This window comes from Alligator sinensis, unplaced genomic scaffold (assembly GCF_000455745.1).
Source record: "Alligator sinensis unplaced genomic scaffold, ASM45574v1 scaffold533_1, whole genome shotgun sequence".
NCBI classification, from domain to species: domain Eukaryota; kingdom Metazoa; phylum Chordata; order Crocodylia; family Alligatoridae; genus Alligator; species Alligator sinensis.
The window spans coordinates 907,298-929,626 of NW_005842330.1; the positions used below are offsets into that span (position 1 = coordinate 907,298).

The window sequence follows — 22,329 nt, forward strand, 5'->3', positions numbered from 1 at the left end:
CCCTCCTGTACAGGGTATAGCCATCTATACCCGTGGTCCAGTCATGGATGGAGTCCCACCAGGTCTCCGTTATCCCTATGACATCGTAATTGTTTGCACTGAGCAGGAGGATGAGCTCCTCCTGCTTATGCTCCAAGCTCCTGGCATTAGTGTACAGGCAGGCAAGTGCCCCCTGGGGGGCTCCTTCCTTGCCCACAGATTTTACCAGGGCTGGGGCAGGGGTGGGCTCCCTGAAGCGCCGTGATCCGCTGGCTTTGCAAGGATTGCTCAGCGGGCCAGCAGTGGCAGTAGTGCCCCCGTCCCCCAGCGGGCTTAGTTTAAAGCCCGGTGGAGCAGGTCAGCCAGTCTGGCTGAGAAGAGCCTCCTCCCTAGGGGAGAGAGGTGGAGGCCATCATTTCCCAGCAGCTCACTGCCTCTCTCGCCAAAGAGCGGGCTGTGGTCATGAAAGCCAAAGCCTTCCTGACGACACCAGCACTGCAGTCTTTGGTTGACCACATAGATCCTCCTGTCCCTTCTCAGCCCATAGCCTGAGACTGGGAGGATTGACGAGAACACCACCTGTGCCCCCAGACCCTTAAGCCCTACTCCCAAATCCCTGTAGCGCCTCATGACCTGGCTGGGAGTGCTCCGAGCAGCGTGGAGTGCTCCGAGCAGTTATGCAAGCACATGCTATATTCAGAGAGTAAAAATCACTAAATAAAAATTAGGAGGGTTTGGGTTTTTTTTACTTTAATGATACCTCAGGTTTAGTTGACCTCCTTCCATAGACTCAATCTATGCTAGTCAAATGGTATAAAAAGAAATGCTAGTCAAATGGTATGTGAGAAAACCAGCAGCAGGTACATATTGCAAGCAAATTTTACCTAATAACATCTCATGCTTCTTCTATTGTTATTGATGATGTTAATTAATACTCAGAACTCTGCTGTGAAAATATTAGCTGCTGGCAAAGTGTTTTATATTAACAACATACTTTTGCATGACTTGCCATCACTTCCCAAAATGAAGCCAGTCCTGCAACGACAAGTCCGTGTTTTGTAGCTGCTGCTGAGCAGACAGATGTGTGAACATCCCCCTGGCAATCCATATGGGTCTTCTTCACATGCATGGCTTCTGACTACAACAAATGAAAAACAGCATGCTTGAAATCCTTTAAACAAGATAATTATATGCACCAACATGTTGAGACTTTAGACAGAAGAAGAATGAAAGAGAGTAATATATCAAAAAAGAAGGCTTTTTTAAAATTTATTTAAATGATGCCCTAGAAAGGCATTAGTGGGTTGAAGAGCCCAGCTGTAGCCAAAAGATCCAAATAACCAGATGAGGCACTCTTGGAAAATTACCAGCCTTTTGGGTAGATATATTCACTTGCTGTTTACATTATTCTGTGAATAGCCGTTAAAAGGTTGCTACGGAAGAAATCGTGATAAGCCAGACAGAAGATACGCACAAAGGTGAGTAGCTACATAAACAGGGTCAGTGACAGTCACGTAACAAGGCCAGAGTCTGGGTGAAGCTGAGGTGTCCGAACAGACCAAATTTAACCAATATATTTTTGCTGTGGCTTCCAATGGACAGTAAATTCTTGCCAAAGTCACTTTATGCGGTAACCTACGAAAATAACCAATTTACTGCTGTATTGTGTGTTCTCAATCACAGATATTATACAATGCCTAGTCCAAAGCTCTTTTTCATCAAGTCCCTGCTCCTCAGAGAGAGGCTCATAACGGGAGCGGTACAGTTCTGTGCCTTTGACTCAGAGCTCTCAGAGCCTGTGACTAGTGATTGTGAGCCTATATTCTGAGCAGGAAGAAGGCAAACATCCTTCTGTTATCTTCTGTTGCACTGGGAATTGTCATTAATAAAAAGGAAGCATTGTCAGAAAAACCCTTACAATTAGGGAAAAAGAGACACGAAAGTATAAATAGAATAAGAGGATGTACAAGCTGCTCTCTGACTTACAAGGCATAAAAAAAACAGGGATAGAAGGGAACAGTCTCTCATGGCTACCACCAACAGAATATCACCAAGTTAGAGCCCCCAACTGCAGGCCCAAAGAGGAAAATAGCAACCATAAGAAGAAAAAGACCAGCACATTGTTGTAGCTGGACCAGGCCCCAGGGGCAGCTGTGACACCTCTGGATGGCCAAACGGCTACTGCCTTACTCTGGTTCTAGGTACCCTCCCTTCTACTCTGTCCTGCCATGTCTTGATGCAATTATTAGATCATTAAAGTGTCATAAAGCCCAAGGGCTCTAGAACACATTCTTGTCCCTCCTTCACTCGTGGATCTTCTCCTGGACCCCAGTAGCCCAAACCTGGTCCTCCAGTAGATAGGCCCTCCTGGCCCATACATACCGCAAGGCACTTATTGTCTTATGGGCTATTCACAGCCTATGACCTCCCCTACAGCCATGCTCATGCCTCGCAGGTGTTATACATTATCACTCAAGTGGGACATTTGTCCCCAAAGCCACCAGGCTGTCTCAGGCCTTTGCTCACTTGTTGGGGCATTATTCTTCTCAGCTTCTGCCCCTCTACTCTAGCTGATCCCTTAGCCAAGACCCACTGTCCTGCACCTAGCTTCTGGACTCCAGCCATATATTACCCATCTCTGTGCTTCTGGTCTTTGTCTCTCACTCTGGGGCCCTGGCCCCAGAATTGACTCTACTGGGCTGCTTGACCCCTGGTCTTTACCCTTCTAGGCTGATGTCCCTAACCCTAGTTTTCATCCCTTTCAGGCTACGGGTCTCTGATACTTTCTCTAATCCTCTTGCTATTTGAGCGCCACCCCTGGCCAGGCTCAAAGCAATCACGTGCTCCTCAGGCATGGCTGGAACCTCCAAACCTCTCCTGTAGACCCAAACCTAAACCAGGGGCATGGACCACAACTCAATAATAAAGTCCTATTGCTGAAATAGAAAACTATCTCTACACTGGGTCCCAACAAAGGCCCCAGCTCCTTAGCCATATATAACAAAACTTCTCCTTTCTGGGTTGTATCCTCAGCTTTCTGGCTGAACCATCATGCTCCCCCTCATACTGGGTCCTACTTCCCTGAAGGCTATGGGCATCTTGTTTGCAGATTTCAGGGCCTCTCAAGTAAGCCAGGAAGTCTCCTGCAGCCTCCATGTTCAGAAGCTCCTCCTTTTCAGCCTGCAGGACCTGACTGCCCCGCTTGCTCTCAAGCACTGGCTTCATCTACCTTCTAAGCCCTTCCCTATCCAGTCATGTGGCCCTGCAGCTCCCCACAAGTGTTCCTTCCTCATGGCTAATAGCTTGCCAGCTTTCTCAGCTAGGGCTTAGCTCAGCAGCCTGCAGCTTGCCACCTGCCTGTCTGCTAGCAGCCAGTCCCCTATTAGCCAGCTGGTCTCCTGGCTGCCTTCGCTCCTCCAGCCAGTCTAATCTAGGCAGTAGTCTCTAGACTAACTATAGGTGTTTCTCTTTTTTTTTTTTAATGTAGCTCCCTTCCTCAGCTGCAGGGACTCCTGGCTACCTGCGTTCTCACAGCTAATCTTTATTTAGCTGCCCTGGGACCCAACTGCAGCATTTTCTCCCCTCAACATGGCAGAAGCCCTAGGCCTTCCATCACAGTTGTCTTCTGAATCACTTATGGCCAATGGAAGTTTGTGACTCAAGGTATTGTGACTATGATACCAATATCTGATATAGTTAGGGTGACTAATATGAAATCTGGGATGCTGCCTGCCTAGCCTTTCCTTGCTCCCCCTTCCCCTTCCACTGCTGCAGGGAGTCAATGGCCTATTAATGAACCAGTGTTCTTTACTTCACAGGTATTAAACAATTGCCAGTGAAGTAACAGTTTGTGTAAATTGTAGGGCTGCCTACTTCACAGTTTCTGCCACTCTGCCTCCATGCCCTGTGCCCAAAATGCTCATTTCAATTTTCACCAGCTGCCTGGAACTGGCTTCAGAAATCCAGGACTGTCCTGGGCAATCCAGAACAGATGGTTACCCTAGGTATAGTGGTGCTGAAGAAGGGCTTCCAAAGAACAGCATCAATTGTTACCTAATAGTGCCAAGGTAACGGTGGGATGATAATGCCCCATTGATAACTGAGACCACTTAATTTGGACATGAGAAAATTAAATACATTGGCCAGTTGATGGGGTCCCTTTATAAATTAATGGTCTAGGAAGATTCCCAAGACAGGATCCATAAGTTACATTATATAATTAAATAATAATTAAATAATTGACCAAAAGAGATTTATACCTGGTCATATCGGCACGACTGCCATTTTACCACTTTCCCCCACTACTGTTAATAAAGGTACTGGTCATGTGAGTGTTGCTAGATGAGTCTTGATGGACTCCCTTTTGCAAGAGATCAGCCTATATTGGAGTATTATACATAATGAAAAAAAAAGGATCCATGTGAACTTGAATGGTGATTGGGAGGGGTATAATCTTAAGTCTCTGAACACTGAATGATATTTTACAATCATAGAAAATTAGGGTTGGAAGGCACCTCAGGAGGTCATCTAACTCAAGGCAAGAACATCCCCAACTAGATCATCCTAGCCAAGACTTTGTCTAGCCGGGTCTTAAAACTCTCCAAGGATGAAGATTCTACCTTCTCTGTAGCTAAACTGTTCCAGTGCTTTATTACCCTCCTAGTGAGAAAGTGTTTCCTAATATCTAACCTAAACTGCCTGGCTGCAGCTTGAGACAATTGCTCCTTGTCCTGCCATCTACCACCACTGAAAACAGTCTAGCTCCATCCTTTCTGTAACCACCCTTCTTGTAGTTGAAGGCTGCTATTAAACCCTCTCTGTCTTCTTTTTTACAGACTACATAGGCCCAGTTCCCCCAGTGACTCCTCTAAAGTCATGTGCCCCAGTCCCCTAACCATTTTTGTTGCCCTCCACTGGACTCTTCTGTAGTGGGTGCTCCAAAACTAGAAACAGTACTCCAAATGTGGCCTCACCAATGCTGAAAATAGGGGAAGAGTCACTTCCCTTAATCTGCTGGCAACTCTCCTACTAATGCACCTCAGTATGCTGTTAACCTTCTTCACAAAAAGGGCACATTGTTGGCTCATAATCATCTTATTATCCACTGTAACCCTCAAGTCCTTTTCTGCAGAGCTGCTGCTTAGCCAGCTGCTCCCCAGCTTCTACTGGTGTATGAGATTGTTCTGTCCTAAGTGCAGGACTTTGCACTTCTCTGTATTGAATCTAATGGTCCAATCTTCTTTTGGTCCAATCCTCTAATTTGTTTAGGTCTCTCTAAATCCTAGCCCTATCCTCCAGTGTATCTACTGCTCCCTCCAACTTGGTGTCATTTGCAGAATTTCTGAGGGTGAAATCCATCCCAATTTACAGATCATTGATGACAATACTGAACAAAACCAGCCCCAGTACCAAACCTCTGGAATACTCCACTTCAGACTGGTTGTGAACTAGACATTGAGTCACTGACTACCACTCTCTAAGCCCAACAATCCAAATAATTTTCTATCCACATTGTAGTCCATTCATCCAACCCATACTTCCTTAGCTCGCTTGCAAGAATGCTGTGGGAGATTGTATCCAGCCTTGTTGAAGTCAAGGTATATCATGTCCACTGTTCTCTCCACATCTGCAGAGCCAGTCATCTTATCATAGAAGGCAATCAGGTTGGTCAGGCATGACTTGCACTTGGTGAATCCATGCTGACTGTTCCTAATCACCTTCTTCTCCTCTAAATGCTTAGAAATGGATTCCTTGAGGACTTATTCCACAATTTTTCCAGGGACTGAGGTGAAGCTAACCAATCTATAGTTCCCTGGATCTTCCTTCTTCCCTTACTTAAAGATAAACACTATATTTGCCCCTTTCCAATCATCTGTGACCTTTCCCATTCACCACAAGTTTTCAAACATGATAGCCAGACTCTGCAAACACATCAGCCAACTCCCTCAGCACCCTCAGTTCATCATGTATGGCCCCTACATACTTGTACATTTACAGCTTTCCTAATAGTCCCTAATCTATTCTTTTGCTATTGTTGGCTGCTTACCTCCTCCCCAAACTGTGCTGCCAGGTGCAGTCATCTGGGAGCTGACCTTGCCTGTGAAGACTGAGATGAAAAAGGCATTGAGTACTTCAGTCTTTTCTGCATCCCCTATCACTAGCCCGCCTCTCACATTTAGTAAATCACCAACACTTTTATCACTAGCCTGCCTCTCACATTTAGTAAATCACCAACACTTTCCTTGATCTTCCTCTTGTTGCTGACATACTTGTAGGAACCTTTCTTATTACCTTTCATATCTCTTCCTAGCTGCAACTCCAAATGTACTTTGGCCTTCCTGATTTCATCCCTGCATGCCCAGGCAATACTCTTATACTCCTTCCTAATAATTTGTCCAGGTTTCCACTTCTTATACGCTTCATTTTTGTGTTTTAACTCACTGAAGACTTCCTTGCTAAGCCAAGCTGTTCTTCTACCATACTTGGTAATCTTCCTGTGCATTAGGACAGTTAATTCCTCAGAAAGGTTGCTTTAAAATACAACCAGCTCTCCTAGACTCCTTTCCCCCTCAGACTGATCTATCAGGAGATCCTGCCCATCAAGTCCCTGAACTTTCATAAGTAGATGTCATTTGCCAGATTTGAAACTGGGCTTAGGAAGAGGGCTGTGCTTTTTGTGGATGCCACTTCTGAAAGGGAATTATTTTGAAAGCTATAAAGTGAGTTCACAGTTTGTAGCATAGAGGTATGGATAGGTGAGAGCAGAAGGAAGAGGCAAATTTAGTACATTGTCTGGGATAAAAGAGACATCAGAGTAGTGGCAGGGGTGCTGGACTCCACAGACAAACACATAGAAAATAAATGAGTATCCTGGGAAAGATATTCAGTTAATGGACCCCGTTAAACATGCAAAAAGACCTGCCCAAAATCTGTCAGAGAAAATATGCATGTTGTAGATGAACTCAAAATCAAATTTAACATATCAGATTTAGGATTTGAAACCTTCCAACTCACTCAGGAAAAATGGAATATTGGGTGTGTAACTACCCATGGATGGATAATGGGCCTTTGGAATTAAATTTAGCTTTCTGTTTTGAAGGGGCAAATTCTGGGTATGGGAACAGATGTTATTAAATCACCCTTCAAATGCTGACAACTGTTGGTCACCCCCTATTCAATGCTGGCAGATGGATAGGTAATGTGATCCTCTCCCCTCACCACCATAGGGAAATAGTTTTAACTACACTGATGGGACTTATCAGACTCATCTACTGGATGACTGTCAAGAAATTCTTGATGAATGGTTGTGTCATCTGGAAATATCCAGCTATTAAACCTACTTGTCTAAGCTTAATGTGAAAACTAAAACTTTAGTCAATGTTTCTTAAATACTCTCACTATGCACCATTTGTTTTTGCAGCAATTATGGTAAAAGAATTGTTAATAATGAAACCCGATTTCTACAAATCAAATCTGTATGTTGTATATATGGATTTCAAAAGTGTCAGTTAAGGAAAGTATGTAATTGTTGGTACACCTCTTAACATAGTATGTTATAAAGATGGCTATGCCTAGTGTAAGTCCCGTGAATTTAGGGAGAAGTTTGAAGTGTTAAAGAAATCAATGTAGCACCAAGTAATAGACTGTTAGGTCCAACATCTTAAGGCCTAAGATGTTTTAGTCCGAATAAAAAATGAGTATATGAGTATATACATGAATCAGTATTAAACTATTGTCCAACAACTAATAGCTATAGTGAAAAAATATTCCTTATATAGTCACCAACAGCCAATGGAAATATTAAATTTGATTTTACATTCAATAGTGATTATAACCTTTTTTCAAATTATTTTGGCCATTGTGTTAATAATTGTTGTAGCTTGTTATGTTCAATAATTAATCTGTAAGCTGCAATGGTTTATACCAAAGACTGAAGTTCACAGGTGGGACCTCAAAGAAAAAGCAGTGCTAAGGAATGACTGCTTCTGATGCAGGCATGACCTAACTTCCCTGGCTCTTTGGTTGATTAGACAGTTAGCCAAGAGGTTGGGAATATAATAGAGATGAAAGATTGGGAGTACACTGCACCTAACAGAACTTTTCGTAGCACCAGGATGAGGTCCCTTCGGAAAGGTGGCAAATAGAAAATTACCAGCATGTTCGTAAGACACATTTTCTCACAGTTTAAGAAGGTAGGATTAGATGTTGTATACCATTAAAATGCTACTAAAGTTAATGTTGCTCAACTAAAAACCATGATGAACATGACAGACCAGCTGTGACTAATTACATAACCAGGGCCAGTGCCAGGGTGAAGCTGAGGTGAACTGGTACATCCTTGCTGGACCTCTTCAAGGGTGGTAAGCTTGTTGCTATGCTTGTTGTACTCTATAGCCTATTACCTGACCAATATTGCATTTTTTTTGGCAAAAGTTGTTTAATATCTGCTTCAAGAAATCATTTTGGCCAAGTCCCATCCCATTGGCAGCACAGACTTGTAAGAAAAGTCCCTAGAAACACATTGCAGAAGAAAAAAAAAAATATCACTTCAGGAGATGCAGTTTAATCTTCTGGTTTAGAAACTGAAGTAGCTGGTGAAAGCCTGCTTCACCCACTCATACAAGAAAAAAAGTATGCAGCACTGCAGAAATTCTACTGGATGAGGATGCTCATGTACCAGGCTCCATATTCAAACTAGTTTTATAAGCACTTACACTTAAATTTTAGGCTTTCTATAACCTAAGTGCCTCGGCCTAGGAATGCAAGCCAATTTGACCAGGGTTAGAGCTTACAGAAGGAGAGTGAAAGGTTCTTTCAAAAGTTGATACATAAAGCCTGGAGGCACCTAGAGGTATCCAATAGGAATCGCTGAGCACAGAGTGTTTCTGAACTTCCACCACTCAGAATATTGAGTGCCTGACTCAGGCTGTGCTTTAGGTGCTTTAGTATACTTGCAATTCAGGAAATTCAGAACATCTAGCTGTGCTTCTGAAGGTTGGAACCTAGTAACCCTGCACAATGACCTAACAATTACAGCATTCACCCAGGATTCTGACTTATACATTACCGAGCTGTGGGTTAAATACAGAAATAACATTAGTGGCAAAGACTGGGTCATAAGTCGTCCAGTTCCCAAAAGTGTTATCAACACTAAGCCACAGAGGTGTGCTCCTTCTTGTGTATTCTTCTGGCTTCCCAGTGATACCATTGCAACATCAGGGGCAAAGGGTGCCTGCAGTTAGCTTGTGCTTCACCCTGGCAGTGAAGTCACTCTTCTGGGAAGACAGAGGTATGGGGCTTAATCCCTTTCAGTCCAGAAATGCCTACAATTCAAGCTTCCCAGTTCCTTGGCAACTGATCTCACTAATAAGCCTTTGGGTATAAGATGGACAACAGCATGAGTGGATATTTTTAGCTGAATAAAGTGCCGTTTCTGTCAGTTATGTGATCTCTGAAGACAAATCATATATTGGATCTCTCTTGGACAACAGCCTTGACTGCAATGGTTATTAATCTGAATCTCTTCTGAGCATGTCTGAGCAGAAGTCCCAGTTCTCTTCTGAGCAGAAGTCCAAGTGTAGCCATCTCTGGAACTTTTGAATCCCAGATGTAGTGCTGCTGGCAAGGAAACAAGGATCTCAAAAAAGAGCTGTGCGTGCTGAAAAATGCAGCACTGGAAAATGATTGCACCAAGTTCAAGTTTTGTTTTCTGAAGGGGCCTAGGATGCTCCTCATGCCAAATTATAAAATCCTTTTCTGGCCACCTAAAGGAGGGTTTTCTCTGCTGGCTGCTCTACTGGCAACACCCTTCTTTCTTTTTTAGATGCCATGATTAACAGAATGGGGGAGGGAGAAAGTGGGGAGGCTCAGGCTACCATGGCATTAAAGAAAACACCAGACCAAAGAGTGGTCAAGTACAGAGAAAAGCATCACAAAAAATACTGTAAGAGTATTGGGTACTGTAAGAGTGTCGGAGTGTTCAACAAACTTTTATTTTGGAACTTTGCAAATTTAGGCACTGATGTGCTGAACATTATCCTAGCACTAGAGGGACACACAATCAGAAGAATGAAAGCATCAGTGATACCTAAATATCAAACCGGTGTTAAAGCATGAGCATGTTGATAAGAAAAAATAAATAAGTAAATAAAAACCCTTGAAAAAAACAAGAACAAAGGATCAAAATCCAGATTCTGGAGCCCCTCATTAAATGGTCCCTCAAATTGTGCAACTTGGCCAGAACTTTCTGTAAAATAAGTAATAATGAAAGATATCAGGTAGACTTTGCTGAAATTATGGAGATTTCCAAAACAGTCTCCTGTGATAATCTTTTTTGACAATCTTGATCAAAGATGTGAATGGAATATTTTGGAAGGCCGTGTATTTTTAGAAGTAGGGGCAGGTGATATGAGTTGAGCAACAGGACTTCCTCTTCCTAGGTGCAAAATACTCAGCCAATGTTCTGATGTTCATGCTCGTGAAATTTTCTGTTTTGCCCACATATGAATGACTTGAATATCAACCCCACATTTCTATTTTCCCTAGTTTGGCCAACTTGTTAGGGGTTCTCTGTCTGTGGGTGCATCTAAATGTGCAGTTGGTGCAGCGTTCATGCCAGAGTTTATTTGTCCCAGGGGCAGCATTTACATGCATGTGTAGAACCACAGCATGTTGAGCCAGGGCTGAACAGCCCAAGCTGGCAGGGGGCCCTTGGGGTCAGCCTGCCAGCCTGGGACTGCTCCTCCCTGGCTCGAGACACTGTGAAGAGGTTGCTACAGCGAGGGGCTAGCTGGCAGGTAAGCCCCATACTACAGTGCCCTCATGCCCCAGCCAGCCCTGGTCACCATCTACATGTGAATTTTGATGCACGTAACTACTCCTCTGTAGGATAGTACTTGTCCTACAGTGGAGTTAATTAATTTACTGTGCCCTAATATGGGCACAGGTGTAGGTGGTGACACTTTACTACATAGCTAATTAGTCAGCTCCACAGTAAAGAACATTCGTATATCTACCCTGTAGGTAGAATGAATTAATGTTGGCTTTGAATGCTCTAATTTCACCCTCTGATGCAACTCTGTGACTGCTGATCATCATAATTTAGCTAAAAGTCTATTTTGTTCTTTTGTCCCCTAAACTTTTTGAGATTTTCCCCTTCCCTGTGAATAAAATACTGTACAAGAGCAACATTCCAAATGTGTAACAGAAATTTAACCCAACTGAGACTGCATATACAAGCACACCTTTAAAAAGCAAACAAAACCATTCAGAACAAAATAACTGGCATAGTGTAACAAAGGGCAGGGGAATATACAGCATAATCATAAGGGAGGTAACAAACATGCATTGTAATCATATATATTGTGTACTCAACCTCTTGGAACCTCAAATGTATACAAAAAGGTCAGCCTATACCACTAGGTTTCTTTGCAGCGTTCTTCATGAGCTGAAATCTACAGATCAATGTCCTTAACTATAGGGTGAAAATCAGTTCATTCAATAATATACATCAAGTCCAAGCCGGATCCAGCGTTAGAGGTTATTTTTTTGACAAAACACTCTGTCTATATAATAAAGTTCATTTTGTTCACACAGCTTATGTATCACTGTTCCTGTAAGAAAAGCTGTAGCAATAATTCTAGTGTGTATTATTTTGAGTCGTATCAAAAATCTCTTGTTGGGAAAACTATCATTTTGTACATTTTCCCCTTGCAGTGCTTGTACATCCAAACCGCCTACAATTTCTACGACCTTTTGAGCATACAAGATATGTTGTACCAGGTCCATAATGAGAATGAGAATGGCAATGGAATTTATTGCGTTCTTCTCCCTCCCCCGCTTTTTGAGGGTTAATTTTTTTTTTTTTTTACATTGACTTAGAACAAAAACAGTTCTGAATTAGAAGGAAAACAAAAATCCTCGCACCCTTCTTCTCCCCTGCCATAAAAGGTTGGTTTCAAATCTGACTTGTTAACTGCCTTCAAGCGGGCAGAAAAAGTTTCTTGGGTTCCCTGGAATCCTACATAGATTGAGGAGGGTGAGGGGGTGCAAGAAATCCTCAGCCCAGTGACTTCCAAGGCTGCTGCCACATAACAGCCTGCAAGCTGGGAAAACTGACAACTGGGGGTCTCCTTGAGTTGGCCAGTTGGTAAACCCTGGATTTCTCATACCTAAAGGCAATATCCCACAGCATCCCAATAAGCTAAGGAAGCTTTGCTCCTCTGTGGCCTATTAGGCTGGAAATCTCAGGGATCTGGGAATCCCATGAAGTGTTAACTCTCCTAGCTTAATGGATCCAGAAAGAGTAGGAACCTAGGTTATCATACAGCTCTCCAGGTGAAATGTCAAGGGATAAAGGAGATTAAGGACATGGAAAAATAGGAAGTCTAGCAAATGGTCTGATGGAAACTAGGCAGGTAGTTGCAGCTGCCTGGCATTTATCCAAAGTTTCAACAGAACTGACACATTCCCACAGAATGGTTAGATTCTTTCTAATCAGCATTTTCTAATTGAAAACTATTCTGTTGAAGAATTCTGTAAGCATAACAGGGGGTTTCTACATCAAAATTATTTCCAGCAATACGAAGGACAAATAAAGCTTTGGTTTAAAAGTTTCAATAAATTCAATGCTGTTACACAATGGTTTAATATGGCTCAAGAGAGGTCTACATCATAAAGAAGAATGTTTAATTTACCTGTTGGCTGTGTTTTTTTCTGGTACACATGGATCTCTTTTGCTTTTTCAAGTCTAATTAATGTCTGAGTATCTGTGCCGTTATATCTGTTTATACGTAGAACGTTGAAGTTATCGGAACTAATTGCATACAAATAATTTTCAAATATTGTTAAACCATAAAGATGCCTTGCCTGAAAAGAGAAAAAAGAAAGGAACTTGATTGAAGTCCAGTTATAATGCCACACTGTGATATTTACATACTGAGTTGTGTAACTGAAATAGTTTTTAGAAAAGTCAATAAATATTTGTAAAAAAAAAACAAGCTGAGTCTAAATCACAAGTAGATTCCACTTCACTTGAAACAAACATTCAATAATAAAACAAGGCCTTTCTTTACCAGGAAAAAAAAAGAGTGTTTAAAATATCCTGTCCCACTTTGAAAAATCTGTGCTTTCCAAAGGCCTGAACTATTGCCCTGAGAAACATCCAGATAAGATATGAATATGTAGAGAATCAGAAGAATTCTTCTGCATACTCTGTCTGAAAGAATACTTCTACAGCCACTCCTGACAACCTTCCTGCCACAACTGAGAAAACAACAGGAACAGAACATGGGACTGGACACCATCCAGAGGAAGTAACCACACAATGGACGACCACATCAACTACTTTAGGCAGAAAGCTAACAATGAAATTCTCAAAAAAGCCAGGACTACAACAACCTCTCTCTGTTAGAGAGAAAGCCATACAGCCCCTAAGATCCAACAACAAAACAGTAATCAATTAATGGACAAAGGTGGAGCTATAGTCATCCTCAACCATCAAAACTATATTGATGACGCCAACCGAGAAGTCTTTGACATCAAATACGATAAAGAACTTGGGAAGAATCACCGGTATGCACTCTGGAACTGGAAAGTATTATCATATCATTCTCATACCAACTTCGAGGAAAAATACTTCCACTAGTCTCTAAGTCTGCTACCCCAGCAGATTTCTATATGCTCCCAAAGATTAATAAACATGGTAACTTTATTCCAACCATACTGTTGGTCCAATAAAAGATATCACCCTCAAATCCTTCTCTCTGTCAAAAATATTTATCATTCTAAGTTCATTTCTTCTCTGAGAGTTCCAGCTTATCCTGTTTAGTCTGTATCTGTCTCTTAGATGGCAAATTCCCCAGTGTGAGAACTACATTTGTACATCTTGCACACATCACTACCACTTGTATAACATAATAAAGTGCTAAAGGAGAGAATAGTAAAAGGTTATTTTCATTGTACAGAATGAATGAATCATATGTGCACACATGAAGATGACTCCATTTCTAGTTTATTTAAGTGCTGTTGTAGACAAAATGACCCAGGGAAAAAAGAGAAGCAATTTTTTGAGGGGATAGAGGGGATGTGTGTGTGTGTGTGTGTGTGTGTGTGTGTGTGTGTGTGTGTGTGAGAGAGAGAGAGAGAGAGAGAGAGATCTTTTGTTGGACCAGCTGTATAGTCTGTCTCAACTATTGGTCAAATGAAAGATATCACCAAAAACCCCTTGCTTCTAGTTTATTAAGTCATAGTTTAATTAGATGTGATAAAATGCTGCTGCAAAATGCTTTCTGTTAATATATTCTTAATGTTTAAAATATGTTTATTTTGGCCATGTTGGTACTCTCTCTGTGTCAGCTTTTGGGGAACAATTATGTGACAGAGTTTTACTGGCAGAAATGCTTCAAAATATGAATTCCAAATTTGTATTCATAGTATTCACACCAGATGTGTGTGGGTGCACTCATTCAATCACGGAACAGAAATTATACTTAGTTAACTAACCAATTTCAATTATCAAACACAGCTTGAATATCAAATATCCAATACTCCAAAGCCTGTTTGTGATCAATCTATTAAGCTATAAAAATGCAAAACAATTCATTGAATAAACTTTAAAAAGTGAACAAACAAAAGAAATATGTTGGTAGACATGTATAAACTAAAACTTGTATTAATCATTTTTTAACTAAAAATATTCATTGAACTATTTTATACTGGATCACAAACACTTTTGTGTAAGCCCTTAGGTTGTGCATCTAAAATCCTGTCTGTTTCTCAAAATGATTCCCACTGGATTAATCTTGGCCTCCGTATTCAGACCTTACTTAGTCAAAGCTCTAATTTAAATCAATGGGAGCTTTTTTCTGAAGAAAATGCAACAAGATTTAATCAAATAATAGCAAAGAAGAAGAAAATAACAAAGAAAACAATGATGCACCTGTGATACTATGCCCTAAAGAGAAGAGTGACTTCTGGTACAATGTCAACCTTTTACTAAGAAAATATATTTGTAAATGTTTAATACTGAAAGAGAAAGCCTAGAGAGAGAGAGAAAGTTCTACTCTGCTAAATGATCTCTCTTTCACCCCCCTACCCCACTCAGTTGTCAGTATTTTAAAGTTTGATTATTCATTTATATCTAATGTGGGCTACTCTTCTTACTTAGCTGGAATACTACTTTTATGATGCATTTTATGATTTAATAATTTTTTTTTTTTTTTACTCATTCTTGTGGGTGTTATTTTAGCAGTTTGTGCTGCTTCCTTAGTATCATGCATATAAAAAGCAGGTCCATAAAGGCCAAAGAGATTCTATGCAATACAATATCACTTCACCTCAGTTTTGTTTACCAGATCAGGCTTTAAATATTTAAAAATAATGCCAGTGAAAATGCTTGTTTGTATCTGATAAACAGAAATCTCTCGAGTTCAAAATAAAAACAACTCCTTCTTCCAGTGTTTATCTAATGCATTTCTGTAACCTTAAATGTATTTTCAAATTCCCATTAATCTGGTAATATAATTTTCTTTTTCTTTTTAAGACTCTCAGTAATGCTAACAGTTTCACAGAAACTCACATCAAATTTAACTTTGTCATAAGCAGAGACAACACCCAATGAAGTAACCAAATTTTAATTTGGCCTTTGAGTGGACCAAGGTAATTAACAGCCTGTTCCTTCTTCATGTGCCTTTAATAAACCACAGTATTGGTCTAACTTTTGGGCACCTCTCTCCCTGCCCCCCCCACCCCGCATTCATTTTTTAGTCTCTTAATTCTTTGTTAGTATGAACATCAGAGCAGCATCCTGACCTCCTTTTAGAACTATTATCTAACATCTGAGCTTCATAGATAATAGGAAGAGAGAAAATAGGCCAAAATGTAGTTGTTATTGCTTTAATTTACTTTCTTAGATCAATCCTGTACAGTGTGCATCAGTTATTTCCATGATCTGAAACCTAACTTCTCAGAATCAGAAAATATCAGCACCAAAACATAAAAGATCAAAACGTACAATATCCTCCTTTCTAACGCAATTGGCAAATGGGTATAGTAAATCAATTTTCTCAGGAAAAAAATGAAAAATCTGGTATTCTTTTCTTAGCCAGGCTACTCAGGTTGCTCTTTTCTCTTCCCTCCATCACATGCCATACATACATATTTTACAAATCAATGTTAAATTATTCTGCTGCCCTTAAAATAGACTTCAAATTAATTTCAAGGCCTAGTAGCAGCTTGGTTATCTTTACTGCAAAAATTTATATCAGAAAGACACATTTATTCTCACTATCTACTCTGTGTACATTAAATTTATCTTAAACCGAGATAAAACTAGATGTCTACGAGAGATCAAGAAATTGCATCTCAAGCCCCTGAAGATGCCACAGGGAATACTTGACCTGGTTACTATCCCACCAGGTCTCCAGCTTGTTCTCTATGCTACCATAGAGACTTTCTTCTCCTCAGTCACAACCAGAGTAGCAACAACAGATTCAACCTTAGTATATCCATCACTGTCTTCAGCTGTTGCCCAGTGCATTTATTCAATCCCAAGCTTTAAGGATATAGACCCAACACTCAAATCAATAGAAAGAATGTTATTGCCTTGAGTGTGAATATGACATGAACCTATGTGAATCTAAGCTGACCTGGAGAGGGGAACTCATTTCACTAGTTGTCCCTTCCTTCTCTGACATTATCAGGCTGCATGTCCACTACCCTCTCCCTCTCCTTCATAAGGTGGTAATGCTATCTTCTCTTCCCTCTTAATTCTCTTTTCACAATATCCGTGATGGTATATTTGCTCTCTTCACTGGGTCCATTATCTGAATACAATATCCTACTGCTGAAGTTATCACCTATCTATTTCCTTTTGTGCTTTCTTCCACACCCATGGTTCTGTTATATTTTCTGTGCCTCCTGAGAGGCACTGCATGAATATAGACCACAAACTGCTAAAAGGACTAAATGGCACATAATGTAGAATATATGGCTAAGCACATTATTATCTCTCTTGAATCCCACCCACAAAAAATCCATACTACTATAAATCGATATATCCATATATCCATATTGAGACCATTGCTTTTTATTGTATTAGCTGAATCTTCCATTCAATACTTACTTGTCGTCCTCGAATTATTGTATGCCTGTTTCTTCCATGATAGTCAACAACTTCTACATAATCCAGATATGAGTCTACCCAGTACAGATATTTATTGATCAGATCCAATGCGAGAGCAGTTGGCTGCTCAATTTTAGATTCTACTATCCTTGTCCTGTTCATCCCATCCATGTCACATCTCTCAACTTTGGCAACATTCCCATAGTCCGTAAAGAAAAGTTTTCTGTTGAAAGAAAATAAAATTTGCTTTTTTAAGTGCGTGTGCATACTGTGAATCTCCCCAGTGGGGCATGCTGTAAAATAAGATTTCATTCTAATTCATTTCAGTGGTTACATCTGTTAGTAACCCATAACCATTACCACATAATATCAGTCATAAACAGGGAAATCTGCTAATGAATATTGTAAGGCATGAGGGAGCAGGTTAACTAAAGATGATGAAATATTCCAAAAAATCCTTGATTATGCTGGGTTTTGGTTCAGCTTTTCTAGATATTATTTTTATTTTAATGTATAAAAAAAAGATGTGCCTTGAGGGATTCATTGCTGCTGATAAGCCCTTAAATTCTTATGCTGTTAAATGCATTAGGTAAAAGCAAATATCTCTTGTGTTTGTATTTATCCATCTTTGTATTTTCTCCTATATAGAGCGGGTGCATTAAAATTTTGTTTACATAGATATTAAGATTGATACAAAGAGTAGAGAGTAGCAAACCTGTGAAATCAAAAAAACCCACACAGTATATACACTGATAAATGCTCTTAGATACCACTAAAAAAAAACATTTTATAACAGATGGTAATTTACTTTATATTTCATTTTTATTTCATTCTGGGGAAAGGACAAGAAAGGATCATCTAGACCTGAAGAAGTTCCAGTTTGTTTATCTTTTCACAGACTTAATGAATCATTTTGTGGAAGACTAAGAGGAATCTATCAAAGACTTAAACTTACCAGCAAAATGTCTAAGCCTGATATTTGATTAGCATTCACTCTGTTTAGTAAATACAAATCAATTTCAATTAACCTGACAATATTTTAACAAGATTACTTTCTCATGAGACTAAATTACATTTGTAAAGAAAAGACCATGTTGCCATGACTTTAACATGATCTCAAGAATAATCCAATTTCTAGTGACTGAATATTATTAATATTACCTTGAGAATCAAAGATTTGATTTTCCAAATTTAGTGAATTATCCATTAGTTCCAAGCATTAATGGAGCAACAGTATATAAAGCCTGGGATACCTTTGTGCTAAATTATAATTTAAAAATTTAATTAGCTGTAGTTATTGTAACCTCTATTGAGAATTTAAAACTCTGGTAATGTTGGAAAGAAAGCACAGTTGCTAAGTAGCCAATTGAGACATATACTGTACTGCATTATTAATATTTCCCAATAAATGGGAATACGTTTTCAGTGTAAGTCAGAGGATCTGACAACCAAATAGTTTTCTTTTTTAATTAAAAAAAGTACAGTAGGATCATGCTGTTTTAATTGTCTACAGTGTAGACAAAGTCCAGGCCATTTTGTTAAAATGAACAGATTTCCTTTTTCTTTTTTTTTTTTAAATAAGGTCACCATTGAGTCCAGTGTAAAACTTAATGGCTTGGTATGTCAAAATAACTGTGCACATCATGAATGACAATATGTGAAATAACGTCTTTAAAAGAAAAAAATAAAATTAACAGAGTAATAAAATCATAATTAGTATTATAAATCAGAAAAAAACAGCATATTAAAAACATATTTATTACAGATACGCAATTTCAATCAATGTCACTTTTTAAGGGCAAATTAAGGCTATTTTAAACACTACTTTGCCTCGCTCAAGTGTCTGCAAAATTGTTAATGTAAAAGATGGGTGGGTCCCAAATTCGGTTGCATTTGTGGGATGACAGTTAGGAAAGGGGAAGAGCTCTTTAGGCTAAGAAGCAACACTGGCACCAAAACAAATGATTATGGATAAATTTAGATTGGACTATTCTAGCTCTAGGATGAGGGAAGATTTGCAATGCTTTTTTAAGCAAGGAGGTTTGGGCAAAGAGCATGAATCACTCTAATTTTAGACTGGATATGTTAAGGAAAAGGATAGTATGGCACAACAAGGAATTCTGGCTCAGCAACCAGCCCCTGTGATATGCAGTCATGTTTGCAGTCCCCATGTTGAGGTACAAAGGTAGCTCTGGTTGTATAGAAGGTATTTGGTAATTCTGTGCCTCAGGAATTTTGCTGTCTAACAGTTTGGGCCAGAAAGGTTCCTTGCCCCATCCCAGTCCCCTGACTGCTACTGACTTCTTTTTTTTTTTTTTTGGACTTTACGATTCCTCTCCTCTCTTTTCTCTTAGGCACTGGCATGCTGGCTAAGGCTGGTATAGGGTACTGTTTAGGGGTGCACTGATATATCTGTTGGTACTTAGAAAACTCAAATGTTTCTGGCTGAAGAATCTTACTCAGAATCAGATTAATGAGTAAGTCTGAGGTCAGCAAAGATTTCTTTCCACTGTGGCATATTGGTACATGCGGTAAAGTATAGCCCTTTTCCCATAGTATGGAGAATGGTCTTTTTCCTGGGTTCTTATGAGCATCTGCTGACCAACTGCTTCCCTGTTATTAAAGTGGTAAGGTACAGGCAGTGTCCTCAGCTCTCTTGCATTGACCTATGGCATGTCATAAGATTGTCCCGGGTTTTTTTCAAGTATTGTTTATGGTAGCTGTGGTTAAGGCTCTGGAATGGCAATTTTTCAGATGTTAGATTAGCAACTGTCTGTAAAAGCAGGATACTAGACTTGATGATGCAGGAAGCCTCTAACCAGCCCTATGGACATATGTTCCTTATGATACAATCTTACGTCTAAAATAAGGGAATATTACATAAGTGGACAAACTGGAAGTTTTTCAGGGACTTTTGGCCTGCAATCACTGCTGGGGCTCAAGCTCTGGCTTGAGCCAGCAAAAGATCACTGGCCCCTGCTCTAAGTAAACAACACTGCCTCATTTGGGGGACTTGGCACACACAGTAGGCAATACACTTCACAGGAGCACTTCCAGGCCTGGCACAGAGGTAGTATAGACGTGTCATTTGTGTACTTGGGACACACACACACACACACACACACACACACACACAGCAATCTTACATATAAAGGATGACTTGGATGAGCTAATGGTTCTTTTCTACCCTAATACTCAACTATTCATATCAAAGCTTAATACCACAAAAATATTTCCTTTTAAAAGTCACACCAACAATAAAGTTTATGGAATCAGAACTTAGCTGGCTAGGCTATCAACAGTAGACACTTTAGAACCAGGACTTGTCTTTTAAGTAGTGTTTGTTTAGTTCCCAGCACAAGGCCATTTTGGTGCTAGGAACTGGGGCTCCTCAATGCTACCACAATACAAATAAATAAATAATCATGAAAAAGAATGTAATAATTTGTTTTCTCCCACAACAATTGTGTCACTCTAGTACCAACAGTAATGGAAACTTGTCTGTGTCAGTAAACTGAGCACAAAGATGATGAAGCAGACAACTAGAAAATAAGGAGCACCATGCATTGACAAATTGCCACTTTTACCTCTACATTTTTGGTCATACAAATTCATGCTTCAAAACAAACTCTACCTCTGAATTACCAACATATACAAACTAACAAATAGTTGAGAACAGTACTGTTTTATGGGAGAGTAATTAACTGCAATGAAACGCACATAAAGCCAGTGACTGCAAACATAAATTACACCTTGTCATCCCAGGCAGCAGGGGGCAGACTCCTGCCTTCTGCCTAGCCACATGGCTCCACACTTTCATCCAGCCCGTCTGCCACCTGCTGCCACCACAGAGTCCAGGGCTGAGCCCCTGAGTCTGCTGACAGCCCAGGCCTTCTCCACCCTGGCTCAAAGTGTTACTGTCCAAAGTTTATATTAGATGCTGTGCCCAGAAGCAGTGTACTCTGGAGTTTATCACATCACATTAATTGCACATGTAGGTGCACCGAATGACTTCAGTGCCATTATTTATGTATTTCACCTTGGACATGCACTTAAATACTTTCCTGAATTAGAACTTGTGTGTGTAAGAAGTTATGCATGGTAAGTCTTTAAACCTGTTTGCTTGGATAATAAAACATTCAATAAAACTGTCAATAAAACTGACTTGCATCAAACGTGATGTTTTCACGTTTCTGGATTTTTTCCTAAGCATGTTCTTAATACAAAAAGACTGTAGTAAGGGATTTTATATCAGTATAGTTTTCCTTCTAATAGTATTTTTTTTCCTACTGGAAATCAACAGTACACCAACTTAATATAGCACAGTTCATGATTATAGGCAAAAAACAGACCAAGACAGCAGTTTTCCACATTTTAGGGACTGATTAAAAATTTTTGAGAATTAAATTAAGAAAATGAAAGATTTAACAATGTAATGCTAAAACACAATTGTTAATCACAAAAAAGGCTGTCTTGGACAAGATTTAAATCAGATGTCCCTCATAATGTAACAAATACACAATTACTATGTATTCTCTTGTACTGTAGGACTCAAGCCTGTTGAAGGATATTTTTTAGTAATACATTTTCACCTTTTAGATTAATCTTATACTCAAGAATGGCACTGGATTGACAGTCCTGATTTTCAAAATTCTTTATCGATTTATAGAACACTTAAAGCATGAATAGTAACAATACACATTTCCTCACACAAAGCCCAATCAATACACCTTGGTCAATCCATAATGTTATTAAGTCCAAGGGTAACAGGATTACTCACTGCAGTGTTTAGCTCCCAGGCTTAGCTGACCAATCACATCAATAATTAAAACCGTCTTCAGCATGCATCTTTAGCATCAAGTTGCATTTGATTATGTAGGCAAGTGAACGTACAAAAAAACAAAGACTTGTTGAACATCTCATATAGGTCTCCACATTTTTACATGTATATGGGTATCAAAATGCATAGCCATGATATTTGGCACATGGATAATGCAGGCCCAGGACCACAGAATCTAAATGGATACCTTATGCCATCAAATCTACTCCAGTGTTATCATATTGTAACAGGGGACCTTCTCGGGGCTGTTCCGCCATTGGCCCGCCCACCTGTTCCTGGGCTAACCGCCCACCTCACTCTCCTGCCATGCCTTGTTCCATAATTGGTTCTAATTAGGTGGGAGGCTGCCTATTCTTGCCCCAATGCCAGGGAGTGCTCTCTGTGGCTC

At 40.0% G+C, this 22,329-nt stretch overlaps 1 protein-coding gene across 1 annotated transcript in view; it reads right to left on the bottom strand.

The window, feature by feature from the left end:
• The window catches only part of LRP1B (LDL receptor related protein 1B), a 1,375,759-nt gene that overhangs the window by 754,472 nt on the left and 598,958 nt on the right, over positions 1–22,329 (bottom strand). Inside the window, exons 8-10 of the mRNA XM_006028602.1 lie at positions 17,102–17,324; positions 12,675–12,846; positions 974–1,117 (exon numbers count right to left, since the gene is read on the bottom strand). Coding sequence (XP_006028664.1) covers positions 974–1,117; positions 12,675–12,846; positions 17,102–17,324 — 539 coding nt within the window. The remainder of the gene's footprint in view (positions 1–973; positions 1,118–12,674; positions 12,847–17,101; positions 17,325–22,329) is intronic.